Genomic DNA, 22,572 nt, shown 5'->3' with positions numbered 1-22,572 from the left:
GCAGTTACAGGAAGTTTTGCGTACATGTTGCATACAAAGTTACATACAGAGGTATCATTCATTGCATCTGTTATTGATCGTTCTACATAGGTATAGCTAGCAACTATCCATCTATGTATCTGTGTGTCGATTTGTATGCCCATCTATGCATGTAGCTATTTATCTGTGTGTGTATATATATATATATATATATATATATATATATATATATATATATATATATATATATATATATATATATATAGTTAGCCACCTGTCTACCTAGTTTCTAGTTGTCTCTGGATATGTGTGCGTCTATACATGCATCTGCCTGTCTCTCCATCGATCTATCTATGCAGCTGCCTACCTATATATCTGTCTTGCCCGTTCATCTATCTACCCATCTATATATCCCTTACCCGTTCATCTATCTATCTATCTAGCCATCTATATGTCTGCCTATCCGACCATCTACCTGTCTATCTGGGACTCTCTGAATTGCCCTCACTTATATGCGGCAGTTAAAGACAAGTTAATATCGTTATATGCACGTCTTAATTGTTTCAAGTTTTCACACATGTGCATAAATAAGTTGACTATCTACTTTAAAACAATGTTTTGAAGTGCACTGAAATAAAAAGCCTAAACCCGGGTTTTTGTTTGCAGAAATGTGCGCATGCGTAGCTTGATCAGAGTGACATATTCAGCGCCATTTTGATTCTGAAGTCTGCAAAACATGCGCTTCCCTTTAAAGTCAATGAGCTTGATTCGCAACCTCATTTTCAATGGAATGCACCCACTGGCAAACGCATTGTGAATCGGGACCCTAGTATTATCGTCTGGCACTGGGCATTACTTTTGATACAAAGCCTGCTGCGCTCCGTTTTCCAGGCCCTTTGGGCAGATGCGTGGTGTTTGTGGATGGGGGCGATGTGAGGTCTGAATTCTTCATGCTACTCCGACTGGAGCTGGTGCTCCTCAGCCCGGTCTATGTGTTGGGTATCTCACTATCATGTAGCTGTGTCCCCTGACCCCCCACTTCTCGGAGTCTGTGAGTGAGCCCTTCTGCTCTGGAAGTGGAGTAGTGGGCTCTTTCACACATGCTGGCCCCACCTTTGCTCGGTTATCCATTAATTCCTGTTGCATTGTTGGGCGGGGCTGTTTGATCCAGCTCCTTTCATCGTATTTTAAAGGAGCGTGCTTTAAAATGCCCACGGCCCCTGGCCCTTGCGTGTGCTGGTGTTTGCGCACTATGAAAGGTTAGATCTCTGTGCATTCTACATGCAGATGTACCTGGCTGGTGACAAGGATCACAAATTGGTACACGTCTGTAAGTGTGCGAAAGCTACAGAGCGATGGCACAGGCCGTAAATCTCGCCTCTCCTCCGGGAGAAGGCCGAGGCGGCTACTTGCCTCGCTGTGGGGCTGTTAATGCTAGCAACTGCCATTGCATGCAACAGAAGGATACTGATCACACTGATGTTGGTATGATTGGAAAAGGACAAGGTGACTGGAAATAGGAAAGGGAGCCTTTTAAACCACACATAACTGCACTGGGCTCCTTGTTGAAACTTACACTACAGCAAAAGTAGAAACCACGCCGGGCAGTTAGACTGCACCTGAGGCCAGATATCGGCCGGGCAACATTGGAAAGTTGGGGGACTGCAGAAGCACTTCCGCATATATGATGTTACTTGTCACGCCTTCTCGTGCACTCAGGGGCCACCGTGATCCCGATAAACAATATGTGTGACACAAGGAGACTGGGCATCGGTATTCGAATTACAACGCGCCTTGCAAGTGCCTTGGAAGATGCGCGCTTTTCTTTGCGCACCAGTTTTATCCCCCCGCCCCCAAAAAAGCTCCGAACCCTATAATTTAGCGCATCACTCAACTGCTTATGTAGGAAATACGTAAGCCCGCCTTGTCCCTGGAGACTTCGCGAAATTCAAATGCAGCAAACTGGAGTGGAGCGGCTCGTGCACACGGCGTGAGCGCCAATAATCGCCTGTCCTCGGGAGAGGCTGCCCTGCCTTTGTCAGGTAATTATAGGCCCTTTAGGCTTGCTACAGCTGTACTGGTGTAGCGCGTGGGTGCCGAGCAAGGCGCACACAATCGCGGCGCTGAGAAGCAGGCTAGTCACCCCGAGCGCCACCACAAAGGCCCCCTTATTCAATCACGCTGGCCAGGCTTCCGGTGTGCACCGCTTGGGTGGAGGGCGACTCGAGAACAGGCCGATGCGGGTGAAATGTCCCCACCGGAGTCTTCGAAAAATTCCCTGATAGTGAACATCATACAAAAAATACACACCATTATGCAAATTAAATGCGATTTTGGTTGGTTCGCCTCGTGTCTGTTCTTGCGCATTTCCCAGAAAAGGTGGAACGGAGCAAGACTCCACGTGGACACGGAGAGGCCCGTTGCAGTTTCTCTGAGCACCCTTTTCAAATATAGAGCTTAAAGTTGACGTGCACCACGTGGGCACACGGGGGGAGCGAGTTATGGAGGCATTCGGAGCCGAGTGCTAGGCTGGCCCGGCCCGGGAGGACGCCCTTCCCGCCTCTGTCCAGGGCCAGGGATTCCGCTCGCTATTTCCTCCGGCAAGAGCGTCCCCACCTCCTGACCGCGGGCACGTACGCGGAGCGTCCCGCTAGAGGATGAAGTTTACGCCCAGGCACCTGTGAGTCGGTGAGTTACCGGCTTCAGGGGGGCCCGAAACAACCTGCTCCCCCCGTGTCTTGTTGAGACTGCAGCTACTTCTCGCCACCCACCAAATGGACTGCTGTGTGTATTTGAAACGACTTTAGTCGTCATCTCGGCGATCACTGTCCAGCGATATGCCGGAGAGGCGTGGATTTAAAGGCACATACACGGTAGCCAGAGTCCACCTGCGATCCTGCCTGACTGCCTCCATTGTGGAGGAGTACACCGATCGCTGTACGTGTTCTGGCTCCCACCGCCGTGGAACTAAAGCGGGAGACCTGTGGGGGCTTTCTCGCGTGCGTGTGGCTCCAGCGATTCCCGCAGCAGTAGGCGGCAATGCGCGCGCGCGCACACACACACACACACACACACCCTCCAACACCACATATATTTATATATATATATATATACACTACATACACACACCATATATATACATATACACACATATATAAAACAACGATTATTCTATTCGATTTAAAACCTTGGCGAGGGGAGTGCAGACCCCCCTCCCCCCGTTCGACACTGGCTTGAAATAATTCCCCATAACATCTGTTCCATTTCTAGCGCTTTACAGTGCCTACGTATAAATACGACTGTTGATTAACCAAGGTTGCGAGGCTCTTCCCCGTTTTGAGGAGGGGGCAGATGTTGCATACAATTGCAGGCAGCTTTGCATAAGGTCAGGTCGCCGAGCAGTGATTTATGCTCCCAGAGAGCTGGGGCAGGAACTCCGTGCACCCCCCCAACCCCCAATTGGCCTGGCACTGAACGCACCGAACACCGCGCACACTGTGCAAGCTATCGGGGGTACACGCGGAGAATTTAGCGGATATCGCAGAAAAGGCCACAAGTTAATGTTCGACAAAGAAAAATAGCCCTTTCGAGGGGAAAAACACCAGTCTTTCGTTAACGCGGATATCCCTTTTAAAATACAGAACGTCCAATCCGATGGCTCCAAGCTGCTCACAATGCAATAGTAAAATCACGCGTGTATTTGTAAATGCGTTCGTTCTTGTTTGTGGTATTTACTTTTGTTTTGTCCGGCAAGTAATGCGACGTCGTTTAAACTGTTTTGGTTTTATTTATTTCGTCTAGAAAATAATCCTGGGGGTTTAATTGCAGCTCAATTACTTGTCAACATTGCCCGTGATTTATGATCCCATTCTGGTGCCTCCTGACCCAGTTAAAAGACTCATAAATAATACAGGCCCGCCATAAAGAACGCAAAAACGGCGAGGGGATCAGACGATTATTTTTATTAACGGGGCAAAAATAATTAATGGAATTTGAACACCCAAAAAATAATAATCCATAGTAAGGTAAATACAAACATAAAACGGCAACCCCGGAAGACAACTACAACCCGTGGACAGTCCTTGCGGATCCGCTATTGTGTATCACACACAAGGCTCTACTAGTAATCCTCACACACGCGGTTTTCAGTGGGAAACCTCTTTGGAAAGTGGGTTGCAAGCCAAGCCCCGTATTTTGCGCTGCGGTTGAACCGGGAAATGGCGCATTGGCAGGGCTCCACTCAACGTGTCCGCGGTATCATCGTTTGATCAATAACCCTATGAGGCGCGATATTGGCACGCAAAGGCCGTGGAGGGCCCTTTGTCTCCACGGCGGCTCCCCGGGTCCTTTCCTTATCTTTTACACATTTAACAAGTGTGTGCAAACATGCAGGGCCCGTGTATCACTCCTCCTGGCATACCAGAAACAAATACGGGGCCCAATATGGACACGTGCAGAGAATATTCCCTGCCACTGTGGCGCGGATACCAGAACAAAGGCTCGCCGCAGCTAAACCATATCTATGCGTATACATGTGTGTAAGAGAGCGAGAGAGAGGCTCCTCCGAGCAAAACATAAACTATCCTGTCAGAAATATCAGACACACTTAGAAGGCCTTTGTGTATTTTAATATTAGCCTAACAATCCTTTGCGACTGCGCACAAGGCCCTGGAAATATCTGTTTTTTCAAAGCAATATTCTTGGCAGCTAAAATATGACACATTTTAACAATTGTAATACCATGGTGGCTGTATGAGTACGGGCTAATATTATACCTGCTACCATTAATACACACAGCCGCTCTTTCTAAACGGAATACAGAGGGGGTCGCGGGCCAGCAGCTAGAGCAGATAACCCCCAGCCATCCACCCTGTGCCCCTTTACCCCTCTCCTGGCAGCGGAGCTGCGGTTCGCCTGCAGAAGTCCCTTCGTCTTCCAGGAGCTGTGTGTGGGTCGGCACCGGGCGAGAACGGTGCGCGCAGTTCGGGGGCGTAGGTTTAGCAGAGCTTGCGTTTTCCCCGACCTCGGCTGGGGGCGAGAAGAAAGGCTCCCCCCGTTCTTTCTTCGGCTCCTTCCCACCCTGCCAAGAAGCTCGGGTCAGCAGATAGCAGGACAGAAGGCGGCCGGGGGTAAATCATTGACCAGGGCGTCTTTTCATCACTGGCTTGTTTGTTGGAAAACGCATACGGGCGAATTTGGTGCCCCCTCGCGCCTCCTACGCGGCCCGGGTCCCCCTTTCATGTCTTGCCACCGGGATGTGCCACAAGGAGCAAGTGTTTTCTGTGTTCTGCGCTCTGTTTACAGCCTGCGCTCATGGACTCATAAATCTTGGCCGGCCAGGGCTGACACCAGGCATTGGTATGCAGAAGGGGCCTCGCCGGCCTGCAAGCCCCGCCGAACGCCGGCCTTCCTGCCAGCTTTCGCTTTGGCACCCGAGCCCAGCCCCCGCTGTTCTACAAACTTTCTACCTGTGTCCGGCGCACACCCTTTAAAAGGCGGGGGCATTATTAGCACTCCTTGAAGCAGAAGCGGTGTCTGCATGTGGCGCTACGTCGCTGATAATTCGCCTGGCGCCTTATTAATGTCCATTTGCAGGGAGCATCTTGCAATATGTTTTGGGGCTGGGGAATAGAGTGCAAGAGATTTTTAGTCTGTTCACTATCTGCCATATGCTTTCTGCCTTTTGTTTGTCCTGTTGTATTTTGGGGGGTGGGGAGGGGGGGGCGTTGGGGTGCTAACTGTACAGCTCTGTTGCACAAACAGTGTGTACAATTATCTGACATGATTTTAACGTCAATCGGGGGAACTGCCCACCCGTGCCTCGCTAACGCTTTTGGGGTGTTTTGGGGTCCCGTTTGCAGAAACTCGAGCATTTAGAGAAAACGGAGCCATTTACAGGCGGCGCCTCGCCAGCTTGACCCCTTTGTTTGGTGCCGTTCGTCTTCATTACCATAATTTCCCTGGACCTCGATGACGCTTTGGTTCGAGGTATACTCAACCCCCCCCCTAGCCCCCACCACACACACACACCCTTCTGCTCTTTCTTTCTCTCTCTCTGTCTCTCTCTATCGCCCTCTCCTCCCTCCCCCTCCCCTCCCCAGCTCCCTACCCCAGACTTCCACTGGAGAGGGGTTCTGCCTTCCAGCAGTGGAATATTCACCAGAACCGTGCCCTTTCTCTCCCTGGCCGCGCACTGGCAGAGAGACCCGGGAGTCCCGCTACCTCTTATCTCCGGGCGGGCACTGGGGGGGCACCCAGCCCTCCTTCCCTGGGGTATGTCCAGGCAGGCACCTCTTGCTCGGATTCCTGCCGGGCCCCTGCCCTTGCTCGTCCAGCGGTCGCAGGTAGCCGGAGTGGCGGCGGGTCCAGCCCGGGCTGCAGACAGAAGTTTTTTTGGGGGGGCGCGCTTGTGCTATTGATCCCGTGCCGGAGTGGGAGCCCGGTCTGTTGTGTTCCGCCTCAGTCGTCAGAAGCCAAGGTAAGCAGGCCAGAAATCCGCTATCACTCGTGAATGCTGGAGTTTATGTGTCTCGGTGATTTATGAGCGCAGACTTACATGTCGGTTCAGGAAGAGTTCACAAGCCGGGCTTCCTTTCAGCCAGTGACTGATACCCTGAGCGCGCCGAGTGCAGGCTGCTTCCCCCTTCGTCCCCCTGAACTTTTGCCCATCTTTCATGAAATCGTCAGGGGATTCTCTTCGTTTTTTTTTTCTTTCTTCTGCTCTTTTTCTGGTTGCCGGCTGAATCTGAATTTTGTCGTGCACATGCTAGAAGGCGCAGGAACAGAGGGTGCCCGCTCTGCTCGAGGGGCCGCCGCGGCCATGGCAAATATTTGCAATGGCTTCTCCGTATCTAAAGTGTCAAACTGCATGTGTTTAATATAACGCTCACACGGACTGGCTGTACTTAAAAGTGTCAACTACACAGTGCGTTGCCGTTGCAAATACCCGGCGGATTCGCTGTTTGGGGGAGAACGCCTGTGCAGTGCTTACACGAGGGCTCGCATTTAGAGAACGATTGTTAAACATTCGCCTAGATTTTAATATAAATAAAGGTACATCTGTACACAGGTCGCCGAAAAAAATCGAGTGAAAATGAAACTTTTCTGAAGATCATGCACATTTAAGCGTAAATGGCATATGTAGAAAGTAAAAAAGTACTTAACGATATTCTGTGTGCGCGTAATATTCGCACCGCCCCACATAGTATGTTTACCACCATAGTAACAGCGTGGCTTGCAGTTTTTATGCACGGGCTTTAATATTAAATAAATGAATGCACTATACCAGTATCAGCCTGCACAGTGGCTATAGCGAAGGCCTTTATTTAAAAAAAAATGCTATTATCTTCAGTGAACATTTCTGAGCCGGAAACGAGTCAATAATTGTATTATACAAGTTGGCGGTTTATTCGTGTTTGTGTAAGGGCCAGGAACATGGTCTGTTGTCCTTTCTAGTGTGACATTTGAATTGTTCTAATATTCTATCTGATATAGCTAAATAGATAGCCAGCCACACTTCCTGGAGAGAAACAAGTACATATACCCACACACAAGCACTCATGCACGTGTTTTTGCCAAAGCACCGGCCACGGCTGGAGCGAGCCCCTCTGCTATCTCTAGCGCCTCGCTCGTGGGCACCGAGCCACCACCGCCCGCTATTGTTAGAGCCGGGTCTCCGGGTGGTCACCAGAGGACAGGTAAACAGCGCGAGATGGCGGGATACGCGCGCATGCCTGCTCCTTTCTGCGGGCAGCGCTCGCAGCTCCTCTGCGCAGCCCGGTGACCCCCATACATCACGCGAACAGCAGCCCCAGAGACAGAGGCTATTATGGGCCGCTCGGCAGGAAAGTTCACGCCGTGGTCATGGTGATGGGCGCTGGTTTTTCAGGTTCCTGGTGTGTTTTACCCCCTCGATCCATCATGTTTTAACAGGTAGAGCTTGCTAGTTTGCACGGCAAGTATCATGGGGAAACATGTGCGACGCGGGGCCCAGACCCCGGCCGTATGTGCTTGCAAGACACACCGCCTGGACTTCTTGCTCGTAGGCCTCTCCCCGCCGCACAGCTTCTGTGTTTACAAACACGCGGGCATGTGTGGGGTTAATGCTGGGTGCGGGGTGGCCTCATTTCGGATTTAGTCGGGCCCTTGTTTGTAATAAAGTCACGCATGCGCCCTTGCAGGCACTCGTGCACATAAATGTGTAATTGACGTGCATTGATTGGGCAGTGATATGATGTTCATGTTTCAGCGCGCCTTCGTTTTAATGCATGCAGCTTTAAAAGTTGGCAAAATATGACTTTTCCTCGCATGTGTACATCTCAGACCAGTCTGTTTCCCAGGAACAGCAAACAACGGCCTTCACACCGTGCAGAGCATAACTCGTTAATGTGTGCTGGTTGTGGGGTGGCCTTTCAGTTAGTTCCTGGTTGCTTATTCCGATCTATTCGCACAGAGTCCTGTAAACAAAGGCGTGTGCCTTGCGATATACCCAAATACTGCCTGGCTATTCCGTATAAAAGTGTGATTTGTGTCTTCTCACAGAGCCATGTAAACCAATGTGTGTGCATTGCGATATACCCAAATACTGCTGGCTATTCTGTATAAAAGTGTGATGTGTGTCTTCTCACAGAACCATGTAAACCAATGTGTGTGCATTGCGATATACCCAAATACTGCCTGGCTATTCTGTATAAAAGTGTGATGTGTGTCTTCTCACAGAACCATGTAAACCAATGTGTGTGCATTGCGATATACCCAAATACTGCTGGCTATTCTGTATAAAAGTGTGATGTGTGTCTTCTCACAGAACCATGTAAACCAATGTGTGTGCATTGCGATATACCCAAATACTGCCTGGCTATTCTGTATAAAAGTGTGATGTGTGTCTTGTAAACCAATGTGTGTGCATTGCGATATACCCAAATACTGCCTGGCTATTCCGTATAAAAGTGTGATTTGTGTCTTCCCACAGAGCCATGTAAACCAATGTGTGTGCCTTGCGATATACCCAAATACTGCCTGGCTATTCTGTATAAAAGTGTGATGTGTGTCTTCTCACAGAACCATGTAAACCAATGTGTGTGCATTCTGATACAGCTCACCCCGTGTGGCCCTTCTGTATAAAATGCGTGTACTCATTCAGTGTGAGCGTTTATTGTCACAGGAACCTCCCTGCACACAACGCCGTGTGCCTCGCCATGTACCCCATTACTGCTCAGACTCATTTTAAATGGAAGCACAGCAAAATCCAGCAAACTAGGCGCATTTAACACGCGCACTGCCCTGCTTTATACGATTACTTTATCTCCCTCTTATTACAGGGCATGGGGTACAAGGGCACCCTCTATTTTTAAAGGGTTATCTCCCTTTAACCAGTCACCCTGCACTGACACATTTCGTAGATACGGGCATATAATGTGTCACTTACTGCCGCGTAAAACGGGCGTCCAGGCGGCAGAGCCCTCATAGCATATACCGGCTCTCCGGCTTTTAAGTGCTATATGGGTAATTTTATTCCATAGATAAGCTCTCCTCCTATCCCGCCGATTGCAACCCACAGCTCTGCAGCCCCGCGTGCTCTTGGACAGGCTTTTATACCCAGGGCCCGAGGCCCTCTCACGCTGCTAAATATTGCTGACCATTTTTTCTTCTATCGCTTCCTTGTCACTTAGCTTTGGAAAGTAAGATGGATTCGTGCGATTTCTTCACTGTGCTATGCTTTCTGTTCACCCTAGGTCCGCCGGCGGAGCCCATTGGAGGAGGAACATCACGTGACAGAGGGGTGCCAATGTTACTCTTTACGGGTGTCAAGACCCTGTCAGTTTCTGAAATAAATATTGGGAAACAACGAAATGCAAAAGGCGACCTACTACGACAACGCTGCAGTCTATGGTGGCTACCCCTACCAAGGAGCAAACGGCTTCAGCTACAATGGGCCTCAGCAGCAATACCCGCAGCCGGCAGCCCTCGCCGAGAGCGACTACCACCGGCCGGCCTGCTCGCTGCAGCCTCCCGGCGGCGCCTTGCCCCACCACCGCAAAGCCAATGACATCAGCGAGAGCTGCATGCGGGCGCTGGGCGCTCAGGCCAACCAGGCCGGACTGATCGCGGAGCAGCCGGAGCCGCCGCCGCCACCGCAGCCCCCGATGCCCCCTCTAGCGCCGCAGGAGCCCGCGCCACCGCCCTCCGTCTCGCCGCCCCAGCATGCCGCCGGCAGCCCGGCCAGCTCGGCCAAGGGCAGCAACCTGGCGTCGCCCAGCGCCTCCAAGCAGATCTTCCCCTGGATGAAGGAGTCCCGCCAGAACCCCAAGCCCAAGACGGGCAGCTCCAGCTCAGGTGAGGCACTTTATTCATTTCCTAGAAAGTTGGGCCATGCTTGGGAGTTTTCCGGTGTGAGTGGAGCAAAAAGGTGGCATGATTTATATCGATAACACTTTCCCCGCCTCTGCGCGCTGCCACACTAAAGCATGCCTTCGTTGGGGGTACATAGATGGCACTAGGTACATAATTCCATGCTCTGCCCCTCCAAACGAGCATTTCAGCACGTGTCTGTGTGTGCGGTGGCAGCCGGGTCTGCTCAGAGCGCGGAAACCGGCAACTCCAAACTTGGAGCCTGGGAACAGCCAGGCGCCCTTCCCTCGCCGGAGCCACGGGGTGTTCATGTGCCCGCGTCGTTGCCGGGCGGAAGTGCACTGTGGCAGAATGTACATCGCCTGTGGACCTGCACGACTTGATTAATGTCTCCCGCAACTCCCCGCACAGTCTGCTGACCCAGGAAGGCGCACACGCCAGGGGGCAGGCCAGGGTACCGTGGCCGCAGCAGGCTTGGGAGAACTTTCCAAGTACATCATGGAAAGGGCCCGGAAAGCACATCCATCTAATCACACGGAGTTAGAGTACACCCCCGTCCCCCACACACGCACACACTCCCCACAGATACACATATCATGCAAGAGACGTTACACCGCGGAGATTATAAACATCCACGATTTGGGGGATTTTTTTTCAAAGGCTCTGTGAAGTTACTGTTCATTTTTAGGTTTCCTCTCAATTTTAATGTGACATGCATATGAGACGACCCCAAGATTCGGACTTGTTTTTTATTCCACACACTTTGGACATCCTACCCACACGTGCCCTTGCATTATCGCGTGCAGATTTAATGCCAGGTCCATTACTGGAAGCTGCCAAGATATATATCCACACCCTGTTTAAACACTCACGGCACGCATTGCATGTCCATAGGCTGTTTATATGTAATTGAAGGCTATCATTTTAATACACAAAAAAGCTGCCGCGATAACAGTCTTGGCCCTCCATAAAACGTTAGGCTGGGGGGCACTTTCTGACATGGGGAGCACACATTCATCGCCACTGCCCCTCCAACCCCCCACCACCACCGAAGAAGTCAAGTGCTGCTCCGTGTGCTCCAAATTGTTGTATTCGGTTTTAAAAACAGCACCCGAGTTTCTGAGGATTGCCCAAACTTGCAGTCAAATGGGTTTTTATTTTTGACCAATCAGTAAGCCATCGGTTGTTAAAAACGGAACTCCAAGAGATGTGCAATTTAGCTACATAGACATATCAACTAATCCAACGAGGCGCCCTGGAGTGGATGGCACATTGCTTACATACATCATCTAAAAATGGATTGTTGGATGGCAAGATATGGGTATAGACACAGACTAGTTTGACATTTCGATTTTAAAGGAATCTTAGATTTTCTATAAGGAATAAACACACACACTGAATTCTGTCAGTATTGCACTTTTGCGCGTTGCACTTTTCACTGACTTGTTTGGATCTTGAGGAAGAATTAGGACACTAGTATTCACCCTCCCCCTTTTTTTGAAAGCCTGCATATGTAACATTGTGTTGCGGTGTACACCACAGATGCACGCCGCTTCCCATGTGAGGCAACATGCATGCTCCACTTTGCAGACTCGCCTGACTTTTTTCAGTGTCCGGGACTAGGATCCACTTATTGGCACTGGCATATTTTTGGGACGAAAGTGTTTGGGAGGGAGGGATGGCAACGCTTTCACCCTTACCACATACTGTAACTTGCACTGAGAATTTCCTCTCTGAAATGTTTAGGGGCCATTTTGTTTCAGTATCTTTTAAAATAATGTTCATGTGTTTTATTCAGTGTACTTTATTCATCAAATACATTGGTGTATTGACTTGTTATGCCTTATTTCAATTCAAGGATTTTACAATGTAATGGTTCTTTTATTTCACATTTTTTCACTGTGACTGAAACTTAAGGTGTCTCCAGTCCTACTTCTATTGCAGGGGTCTGAAACATTTGGCTCTCCAGATGTTTTGGAGTACAACTTCCATCAACTACAGGCAGCATAGTAAATAGTGAGGGATCATGGGAGTCATAATCCAAAACATTTGGAGCACTTCAGGTTGTTCTGTTCCTGTAAGTGAGGACAATAGCATCAGAGATGCAGCCGTAGTCCCACTTGTAGTCCCACTTTTGTGTCCCTGGTTTGGTGCTACTTTGCATCTGTGATTCAGGTGCTTCTTGTGTTTTTAGGTCTGGCATTTGTTATGTTGCGGCCATGCTAGTTCTTTGTCTATTTCCTTCACTATACAGATATAGGGAGCAGTAATTGTCATTGCATTTCGCAATTTCTCTGACTATAATGACTGTATATACTCCTCCCTACCCAGTACTGATTGTATTTCAACAGCTGGAGAGACAGCTTCTAAAACAATGTCATATCGCACACTCTGCTTCTTTAGGATTGCTGTCAGATTTGCGTAGTCATTTTAGTATGTGTGACTTTCCAGTAGAAAGATATATCTGAGTGCCCTGTTGGGATTTTAATTGACCTGACTGACAAAGTTGCAGTTCAAATAATGAACAATTCAGAATACTTGATTGATTAAACCCTTTTCTGTGATTGGATATCTCTTAAATTCAGTCTCGGACTTGGCTACAGGGCAACAGCAGAAGTGCCAGCCAGCCAGACCTCTGTGCAACACCCTGGTGTGCCAGGTTAATGACTTTGTGTGCTATGTACTGGAAACTTTCGGCCAATTCTACCAGCCCAGTATGCATTAAAAGATATCCTCTGCCATAAAAGTTCCCTAATTGTGCCTCATCCCCATTTCTAGTCACACAAAACAAGCATATCTGCAATGTTTAAATATGGGCAACTTTTGGTGACCAAGCCTTACATTTTTTGCCAGTCTGATGCTGCTATAATTTATAATTGCAGCCATTTCACTGGTGTAAACTGGGTACAGCAACCCCGGCCCAGGTGTTACCAGAACTGCAAATCGTTTATACATCAGAGCAATAGTGAAATACTGTAGAGGTTATATTTGAGATAGTTTGCCTGAGTGTGGGTTGTAGAAATGATACAAAAGGCAATGGGGCCAATTAACAAAGAAGTTGCTATGAGAAACTCTGACTTGCCCGTGATGTACTTTAGGGGAGGGCTATTCGATTCACAACAAAGTTACTAGGACTATCTATGACTTACCCATGATGTACTATATTGGAGGGCTATTCGATTCACAAAGAAGTTACTATGAGAAACTCTGACTGGCCCGTGATGTACTCTACGGGAGGGCTATTCGATTCACAACAAAGTTACTAGGACTATCTATGACTTACCCATGATGTACTCTTTGGGAGTGCTATTCGATTCACAAAGAAGTTACTATGAGAAACTCTGACTGGCCCGTGATGTACTCTATGGGAGGGCTATTCGATTCACAACAAAGTTACTAGGACTATCTATGTTTTACCCATGATGTACTCTTTGGGAGTGCAATTCGATTCACAAAGAAGTTACTATGAGAAACTCTGACTGGCCCGTCTACGGGAGGGCTATTCGATTCACAACAAAGTTACTAGGACTATCTATGAGTTACCCATGATGTACTCTATGGGAGGGCTCTACGATTCACAAAGAAGTTACTATGAACAACTACAATTTACCCTTTATGTAATCTAGGGGAGGGCTATTCGATTTACAAAGAAGTTACCATGAGTAGCTTTGATTTACCCATGAACTACTTTGGGGAGGGCTATTGAGTTCACATAGAAGTACCAATGAGCAACTCAGGCTTACATGTGACTTATACACCAGGAGAGAGCTCTGTGATTCAGAAAGAAGTTTCAATGTCTATCACATTAGCAGGAGCATTTCAGAGGTAGTCATAGTCACTGTTCTGTGTTTTGCTTCATCGTTCCACGGTAGTGCTGCCAAACAAGTAAGGCACCAAGATCACACCCTGCTTTTCCTTCTCACCCTACGTGTTGAGGCCCTATGGTTCAAGATTTCAACAACGTCTGTCGTCTGGGTGTTTTTCCTACATTTTGCTCCAGTTAAATATCCAAATTAAACTTGGACTTCTCTTCAACTATTACATTGGTCTGTAAATGTTGTCCAATACCGATGACAGACAAACTCAAGTTTAATCTAATCCTTAGTGCAATTCCACGTTCACGTTGTATTTCTTTTTTCTTTGGATCTTAATGAAATCCATGGGGTTGAATTTTCTTGCTGAGGTTGCCCCTTCATTTGAGATGAGCTTGTTCACTCCATTGGAGAGAGTTAGTTTGCAGTCTGCCCTTTCCTTTATAAAAGTAATTGCAGAATTGTTCCTCTTTCTAGGACCCAGACGGGAATTTAGGGAGTTGCTCTGCTTCTGTGGGCAAGGCAACGTCTCTTGAACATTAGGTTCTACCACATTAACTTTCAGCGCTCCTGATGTGCTAGGCTACTCCCTCCGCATGTATTGCCTGGGTTGGGAGGAGGACCGCGAGAAACCTCTCTTCTCCTTATCTTTCTAATCCCCTGCCTGGTGTCAAGCAGCAAGGAGTTGGCAGCTGTCCTTCCTTATCATAAGTGCTGTGGTGTCACAGCACCCGTTGCATTATAGCAAGAGAAAGGTTTGAAGAACAAGTGTGGCTGGAGGCCAAAGTCTATAGTTATAATGGCGATGTGAGGCCAGGAAATGTGGCAGCGCAGGACTAGCAGGTAGCAAGGGACAGGAGTTCAGGGCATGGGTAAATATTTCATGAGAACTTCCAAAGTATGTGTTCTGTGTGCACAAGATGACATATTGTATACTTCTACTGCAGCACCGTCACCTCTGATTCCAGGTCCAGCAAGAAAGTGGTGTAAGGGGGTGGGCTAGAGGGCACTATCAAGATGGCTGTGTCTTTAATTTAAATTCATAAGGTCAAATCCTGTAGTGGTCTGGAGGGAATGGGCTGTAATCTGGGTGCCACAGACGACATGACTCTTTCTCATGTGCATAGGGTGGTAACATGGCATGTCAAAGGTCTGTTTCATACCACTTTGATCTGGGTTCAGATTTTCATTCATGAGGATAAGCATAAGGGCGATCTGTCCATCCAGGAGCCAGTGACCTATGGCAACGACAGGGAATATCATTTGTGACATAAAACAGAAAGGCACACAATGCATTTTTCCAGTATGGGGTAGTTTCATTTTCGAGTTGTCTGATGCATGATGACCCAAGATAAGTACAAGAAAATGATGAATATGTGTGGTGCTGCCATTGGTGCATCTTCTCTGGTATATCTAATAGAGATGTCACTATAGCATCAAGCATCTCTGATTGCATAATGGATCAGGAAAGCAACCCTGGCAATGAACTATCCCCCAAGAAAAGAGGATGTGCCATGTAGTTGAAATGTATTTATACGCTTTCACAGTAATACATATTCCAACAAAATGGTGAACTGCGCGAGGGATCAGACATGTAACTGGGTTACATGTGAACGAAGCCTGTATATGCTATCTTCCTCACAGTTTAATTATTCTAGGATTCTATTCTCCTAGTCTCTGGGTCAAAACCTGTCTCACAGAAGCTGAAATCAAGAATGTGTACATCCTGGCAGTGGATTCATAGATAGTCGGAGAAACCAAGTTAATATAGACTGATTGCCTGGTATCTCACATAAGGATTTTCCAGAAGAGGCTTCAGCTGAAATAGTTACCTGTGACATTTGGAGAACAAGCAATCTGGCTATAGACGAAAAAATGGAAAGTTGGGGAGTTATTAGTCAATCTATGTGAGAAAGATCATGGAAGTATGGAGGAATTCTAATATGGTGCCAGCTTGCCAAATGAAAACAATATTAGTCCTCTACCCAAGCGTTGGCGGCGTGACTAATGGTGGTAGGAAGTCTATCAAGCTTTGCCTTTCAGCTTATATTATGTGTCCCAAGCAGAATGTGGACTTAAGCAAATGTAAGGTATGTGTAGCTCAATGCAGTTGTATGACTCCCTGCCACAATCCGACTCCCTGCAATGATTTTATTCAAACATATGTGACATAAGGAGAAAATAATGAAAAGAAAGCATTTGATTTGTTCCTATACAGATATTTTGAGGGGCTTGGAATAAACCTCTGGTAAGCAATAGGGTCTGTGTTCATGGCAGAGAAGATTTTAATATCTACATTTATTGAATGCCCCTCTGGCCTCTATTTAAGAAAGAGCGCCCATGATATTCAAAACCTGTACTAGTTAAATCCGGCCCAAGAAAGGTTTCGGAGACATTAACATTCTTATTGGCCAGTCAACGCACAGAGAGATGCTATGCAGTCAAATATTTCTTGATGACCGTCAAGAGTTGTACACATTTTGTAAGTGTATAAATATGATGAGGAAAGGAGAACATTTGTGTTAAGACATTTATGTCTGAATGTATTTTATTTGGGGCTGATTGCCAATGATTTTCGATTTTTTTTTTTATCTTGGGCACTCCATGTTTAAACTCATTGCATGTTTGATTCTGTTTTATGCATTGTAAAGGTTGCACGTTACCATACATAATACAGTTTATCTAACTAGATGCCTTGCTAACAGATGCTGGATCCTGGTTGGAGAAAAAAGTATCCTTGTTAAGTGAAGGACTTAGACCTCTCAAAGGCTTTACCATGAGAAAAAAGGCTAGTGGTCTGCTTACACCAACGAGATGTGTGTCACGCCTAGAGTTGAGGCGTTGCTAGTCGTGGCCCATCCAGAGTGGAGTCTTTAGATGTGAAGTGTAGTAAATGCTTGCACTCCTCAGGATGGATTAGCATCGGCATGCAGCTCTGGACGCAAGTGTGTTGAAGATTGTCTGAGATGGCAACTTGAGACCATCACTCCTGTGTGTGTGCCACGTACACGTGTTGTATTTTTCATTATTGTGGAGGGAGCAAACGGAAGTTTTGCATGGCATCATGGGATAAGAATAGGGTACAGTAGCTCTGTCCTACTAGACATTGTGGGCCCGATTCATGGAATTATTTGCACGGTTCACAGTGACTTTGCACTGCTGAAAAGTGACTTTGCACTGCCGACACAAACCCTGTTTCATGGAACTGTGCAAAGTGTATTTTTGCCTTGCAAAGTCATTTTTGCAGTACAAAATGAACTTTGGACTGACTTTGCACCGCAAAAATACACTTTGCACAGTTCCATGAAACAGGGTGTGTGTCGGCAGTGCAGTCACTTTGAACCATGCAAAAAATTCCATGAATCGGGCCATGAGTTTACAGCAAAGAACTTTTTTTTAATCTCACTTTGAGGGATGTGCTAGAAAGGCATTTGCTTATTTATTTAATTTTTGTTTTATTGCTTATGGGGCAGCCCTAGATCAAGAGTAGCGAGGGCCATTATTACAGGTGGGTGCCAGAATGTTATACAGTAGGGCAGCGCTGTTTGTGGAGGGAGAGAGGGATTTCTTTCATCCGCTGTAGAAGTTGGAGGAGCAACCTTGTTATTGTTTTGGGGAACTGGAGGATGGCAGGGGCATTTCGAGCTGCTGCCAGTATTGAGTGGCAGATGGTCGGGCGTGGCAGGAGAAGGGCTACTTGCAAGCCTTCTCTTTACGGGTTAGCTTAGACTCCTAACCTTTGCTATGTGAAGTAGGAGAAACGCCAGCGGTGTAGAGTTTAGCCGCCATGGATCGAAACAAACTGTTGCATTTGATTAGCTGTGAAAAGTGAGAAAAGACGTGAGCAGGATGGTATAGTGAAACTGAGAGAGACACAGTTGAGAGAACTAGGTTGACATAGAGGAAGAGAAACAGAGAAAGGGTGACAGAAGGGGAGCAAGAGAGAGAGAATCTCTAAAACAATTATATATATATTTTTTATTGCATAGTGTGAGCACAGTTTACCCATCAGTCTTACAGGGATTTTTGTAAAATAAACACCTGCATCAACATTTTCAATTATACCACACTTTGTGGTTGCGAAGGGTGTAGGGTCAATGTGTGTTGATATCAGCCAGGGTCTGTGTGGAGGGAGGGTGTTTGGAGGACTTGAGGGTGTAGCCACAGGGTTTAAGCGCCCAACTCGGGGGTCTCATTGAGGGATTGTGTAAGCAGGCAATCAAATTGTTATGGAGCTCTGTGGGTGCAGGTGTGGGTTCTGACCCGCCACATCTGTACCTAATACACTATGGTTGCGCAAGGAATTCTTCTCAAAGTCATATTTGACACATTTTACCCAGGAAGGATGCTTGCTTGCACATGCATTTATAAAAATGTGATGTAATTATGCATTATGGGACTGCAATTGTGAGTAAACATCTCTTTACCTCCCTTAGTTCAATGCCGGGTTCCCACGGCTGATGCGGCTGTAAATTGTGCAACATGTTAAATTGTAATGCTGACATCGGGCTTTTGAATATTGGCAGAATATGTCAGTGAGTGCCTTGGCAATGGCTTGAGTATCTTGCGGCATATACTTTTCAGCGTCCTTTCAGCTAACCATTGTCCTGAACCCCCTCACCCCCCCCCCGCAATCCCCCGAAAAAATCAATGAACCTGGCAAGCATGACTGCCCCAAAATAAGATGCTTTACACACAATGTTTGTGGTGAAAGAATCTCTGAAATAATGGAGTCAGATTGTTTTTATTTGTTTTAATTTATTTTATTAAGTGTTCATAAAGGTTGGTACAAACAACAGTACTGTACAGTCTGGCAATACAATAAAACCTACATAATATGAGCAAAACAGCAATCATTTAACAGATAAAAAAGACAAAATCAAAGAAATGTCACAAAAGTAACAAATCTTTAGATCATAACCAAGTTTTCAATACTGTCGAAGATCTGTATGTTTGTGGCGATGTAAAGGGAGGGCATTCCAATAAAACACAGCTGGAGCTGAAAAAGATGGTCTCAGAATCGAGGCATGGCTGTTGGTACTTCCAATCGAAGAATCATTCTAACTGAACGCGGTGCGGCCGCCTGGAATACTGAACGAGCCCGACCAAGCAAGTCAGGCTTCCTCGGCACAGCAGAACCTGTGGAATACCCACTTTACAGCCTCTGTCACCTCCCCAGCCCAGCACAAGACTATCTAATCAGTCTAAACCAACCTCAACTCTCCTTGAAAGTGACTCCTGAGGGTCGAAACATGTGTCGGCTACACAAATAAACACTTATTGCATTCTTAAATACAAGACTAGTTTCTAAGAGAACATGCTCTCATTCTCATTCTAATACCTGGCTCGAATGTGAAGGGTCCCAAACACAAAATTCAAATTCTACTAAGACATTTGGAACAACGGAAATGATTAATGTAGAGGCCAAGTAATTGGGCTCTTGGAATTAATTGCCTCATGAACAAGGTTTGAGATTTTAAATTGGATTGTGGGCCCTACGGGTAACCATTGCAGCTGCCAATGGATACGATGATGTGGTAAAATGTCTTGGTCCCAACTACCAAAATAGCGGCCACATGCTGACAGCCCTCAAGGGAGCAAGGGTAATTTAAGGGAGGTCTACACATACTTCATTTCCCATGTTGCTGCATAATAGGACTGAAGCTTGAGCTAAAAGATCACAAATGGACCAAGAAACACACGTTTTGTTAGATTTACAAGAAAAAGGATGATAATTATCTGAGTTTACTGGGGCATTATGTAGAATGGAAAAGAGAAACAAAAATGTAAAATAAAACCCCAATATTTAACTGAAGAGGAAAAAGAGAAAGGGAACCGGATCCCAAAAGGTTCCATAACCAGGAGTAAATAGACTTCTCTGATTGTCATGAGGACAATATAATAATGACCAATTAAAAAAAGGCTGAAGCTATTGAGCCCTCAAAACACCCAAAGGAAGTCCCCAGCTGACAAATAATGCACTGAGATGACACCTGCGGTTACAGCTGGGGGTTACCTGAGTATTGATGCAGGGGCTGCCCCATCCAGCAGCAGACCCCCAGCGGCTCCATGCAGAGGTGATGCAATAAAAGAGACAGGACTGCTCCCTTGGGGGACCTTTTGCGTTTAGTGAGAGCCTCTGTCCTAGCTGCACCCTGCATCACCAGATGAGGTTTCCAGCCAGGAAGGAGTGAAACCAGAATAGCATTGTTCCTTCAATTCCCATTGGCTGGTGCAGGATCTCCCGGGACACCCCATGGTCAATCGTATCAAACGTCACTGAGCGTTTCAGTACGCAAGGTCCCCCGGCATCAATCACGTGATTCACATCATCCAGGATCTGCAAGTCTGTGTCATAGAATAGAAGCCAGATTGACCTGGGACCAGAAGCATCTGCTCAAACACCCAAAGACTGAGCTGATCCGAAAAAATGAGCCTTTATACAGAGTGAGGAAAGAGTATTGCACCGATTGTGTGATATCACTCATGCTATCTCACACCACAAAAGCATACGTTTGTGCTTGGATCACCTTGGTGATATCGGTTCAGTTAATAAAATATCAAAGTTGCCATTACCCAGTGTTGTTTTCCTTGCTGTGTATATTACATAGTAAAATGAAGGCAATGCAATGGGTGTCAAATCCCATCTTTTGATTTCCATATAATGACCCACCCTTAGCAGTCTTGGCAAACTAAAATGCAGCCAATAAATACCCTCTCTGCCTGACATGGCAATTATTGTTTGGGTTTAGCAGCTGTGGGAAGCCGTCTGAACTAGACCTCTTAGATGGATCCAGGACCAGGCACTTGGCGACATCTAATCAAGGGCCTGGCCTGAATGTTAGGCTTCATTGCAAATCAATATCAACACTCATCTAAGAAATGATCTTTCTTTCGGCTCGCAGCCTTCTTCAAATACTACTGAAGTTATGTATCCTCACTGAGCACAGAGAGGACACTGTTTTTAATTTGAAAATCATAATTAGAATTCAGTTAAAAAGCAAACATGTTATGATTGAAAGTGACCCTTCAACAAACCAATATCTTTGACCTTTTTCAAACAATATTTGGAATTAAATCCAATAAAAGGCTACATTTCAAAGCAATTGATTACATTTAGTCAAACGTATATTGCAGTGGTCTTATTGCCATTGTACGTCAACAGGTCATTTGGAGCTCAATGTTTACTTTAGGTCATACAATCTGAAAGTGTAAATATATTGTACAGCCAGTGTTTGTAATCCGCTGTCTATCAGGCACAGAAGCTAAACGCAAAAGCAACCCAGTAGAAAAAGGATCACAGGGAATTGCACTGCCGGAATCTTTAGTGGCTAAGAGCATGGAGACTGATGCCTGATTGACGGCAATCGCAGAATGCATTTTGCACTGACAGCAGCCCTGTCAGGCTATCATGATATTGGCATCCGCCTAATTGCAGCCAATGGAAATGTAATTGCCAAAATCATTTCAGCTTTTGATACTGACATCCCAGCTGCCATTTTAAAATCTATGACAGGCATCTACATCATAAACTCAAAGACACTTTCGGAGCCGAATAAAAAGCTACCCAAAATCAACCTTGTGGCCCAGTGACTTGCGGTGAGCGTGAAATCAATATTTGATTACCTTATAACATTGCAAGGAGCGTAGCGGTCTTCATGCAATTTGGCACACGCACAATAATGAAAGCAAAACATGCAACTCCTCCACAAAGGCCCGGGCATTGCTGTCAACATCAGGTCAAAATGTGCTTCCTTTTGTTTACGACTGATGCACCTGTAAAAAATGAACCAATTTTTTTCTAATTTGACAAACATTTATTTAAGTAGAAACATTATTGCAAGGCTAGTGGTTAAGAAACTAGATCAGCCTTAAAACCAGTGAATAACATAATGCTCTGTTCTTATACGGTTTACTAAATTGAAAACCTCGCGAAGGTCACCCAGGTGGTACATGGAAAATAGGTGTCAGGGCAAGTAAGGACAGCTATATATTGAGCCATGCAGTATAAAAAATGGTGTTAACTAAATGTTGGGGGGGGTGGAGGCTGCAAAATGTAATGAAGGTTTCCTCTGATTCCCACAGCACATAGAAATAATTATCCTTGGGCCTATGCGGGGTACCCCCCCTCTGTGCTGTATGGGATGAATCGTGTCTCAGGGGTCGAAATTGAGGGAAGAGGTGTCTGTTTAGCTCCTGCTTCTAGCACAATGGAGCCTGGGTAGCTTGAAACCAACAAACAACAACTACCAGGAGCTACTTTTGGCTCGTAGGGCCAACTGGTGACTTACAAACATGTAAATGTGACATTCATTTGGAGAATTTGAGAATGTTAAGAAGAATTAGAACACATCTAATACACATTTAAACGCAATGGTTCATACAAAATGGGCGAAAAGTTAAAGGAGCATCTCTGGTAGCTCCTCGTTCC

General features: G+C 46.5%; 2 protein-coding genes across 4 annotated transcripts in view; both read left to right on the top strand.

The window, feature by feature from the left end:
• The window catches only part of HOXA3 (homeobox A3), a 238,188-nt gene that overhangs the window by 189,956 nt on the left and 25,660 nt on the right, over positions 1-22,572 (top strand). For 2 of the 3 annotated variants that reach the window (XM_069648225.1, XM_069648224.1), the window contains exon 2: positions 9,714-10,314. In XM_069648225.1, the coding sequence (XP_069504326.1) occupies positions 9,831-10,314 (484 nt within the window). In that variant the 5' untranslated portion in view covers positions 9,714-9,830. Of the gene's footprint in view, positions 1-6,348; positions 6,458-9,713; positions 10,315-22,572 lie in introns of those variants that run through there. The other variant, XM_069648226.1, reaches the window with a different exon arrangement.
• HOXA10 (homeobox A10) overlaps positions 1-22,572 on the top strand; it is a 267,303-nt gene that overhangs the window by 220,391 nt on the left and 24,340 nt on the right. The gene's annotated exons all lie outside the window — the stretch shown is intronic.

Source organism: Ambystoma mexicanum, chromosome 2q, assembly GCF_040938575.1.
Source record: "Ambystoma mexicanum isolate Mex_15411 chromosome 2q, UKY_AmexF1_1, whole genome shotgun sequence".
In the NCBI taxonomy this organism is placed as follows: Eukaryota; Metazoa; Chordata; class Amphibia; order Caudata; family Ambystomatidae; genus Ambystoma; species Ambystoma mexicanum.
This window is presented reverse-complemented; position numbering and strand designations above follow the sequence as displayed.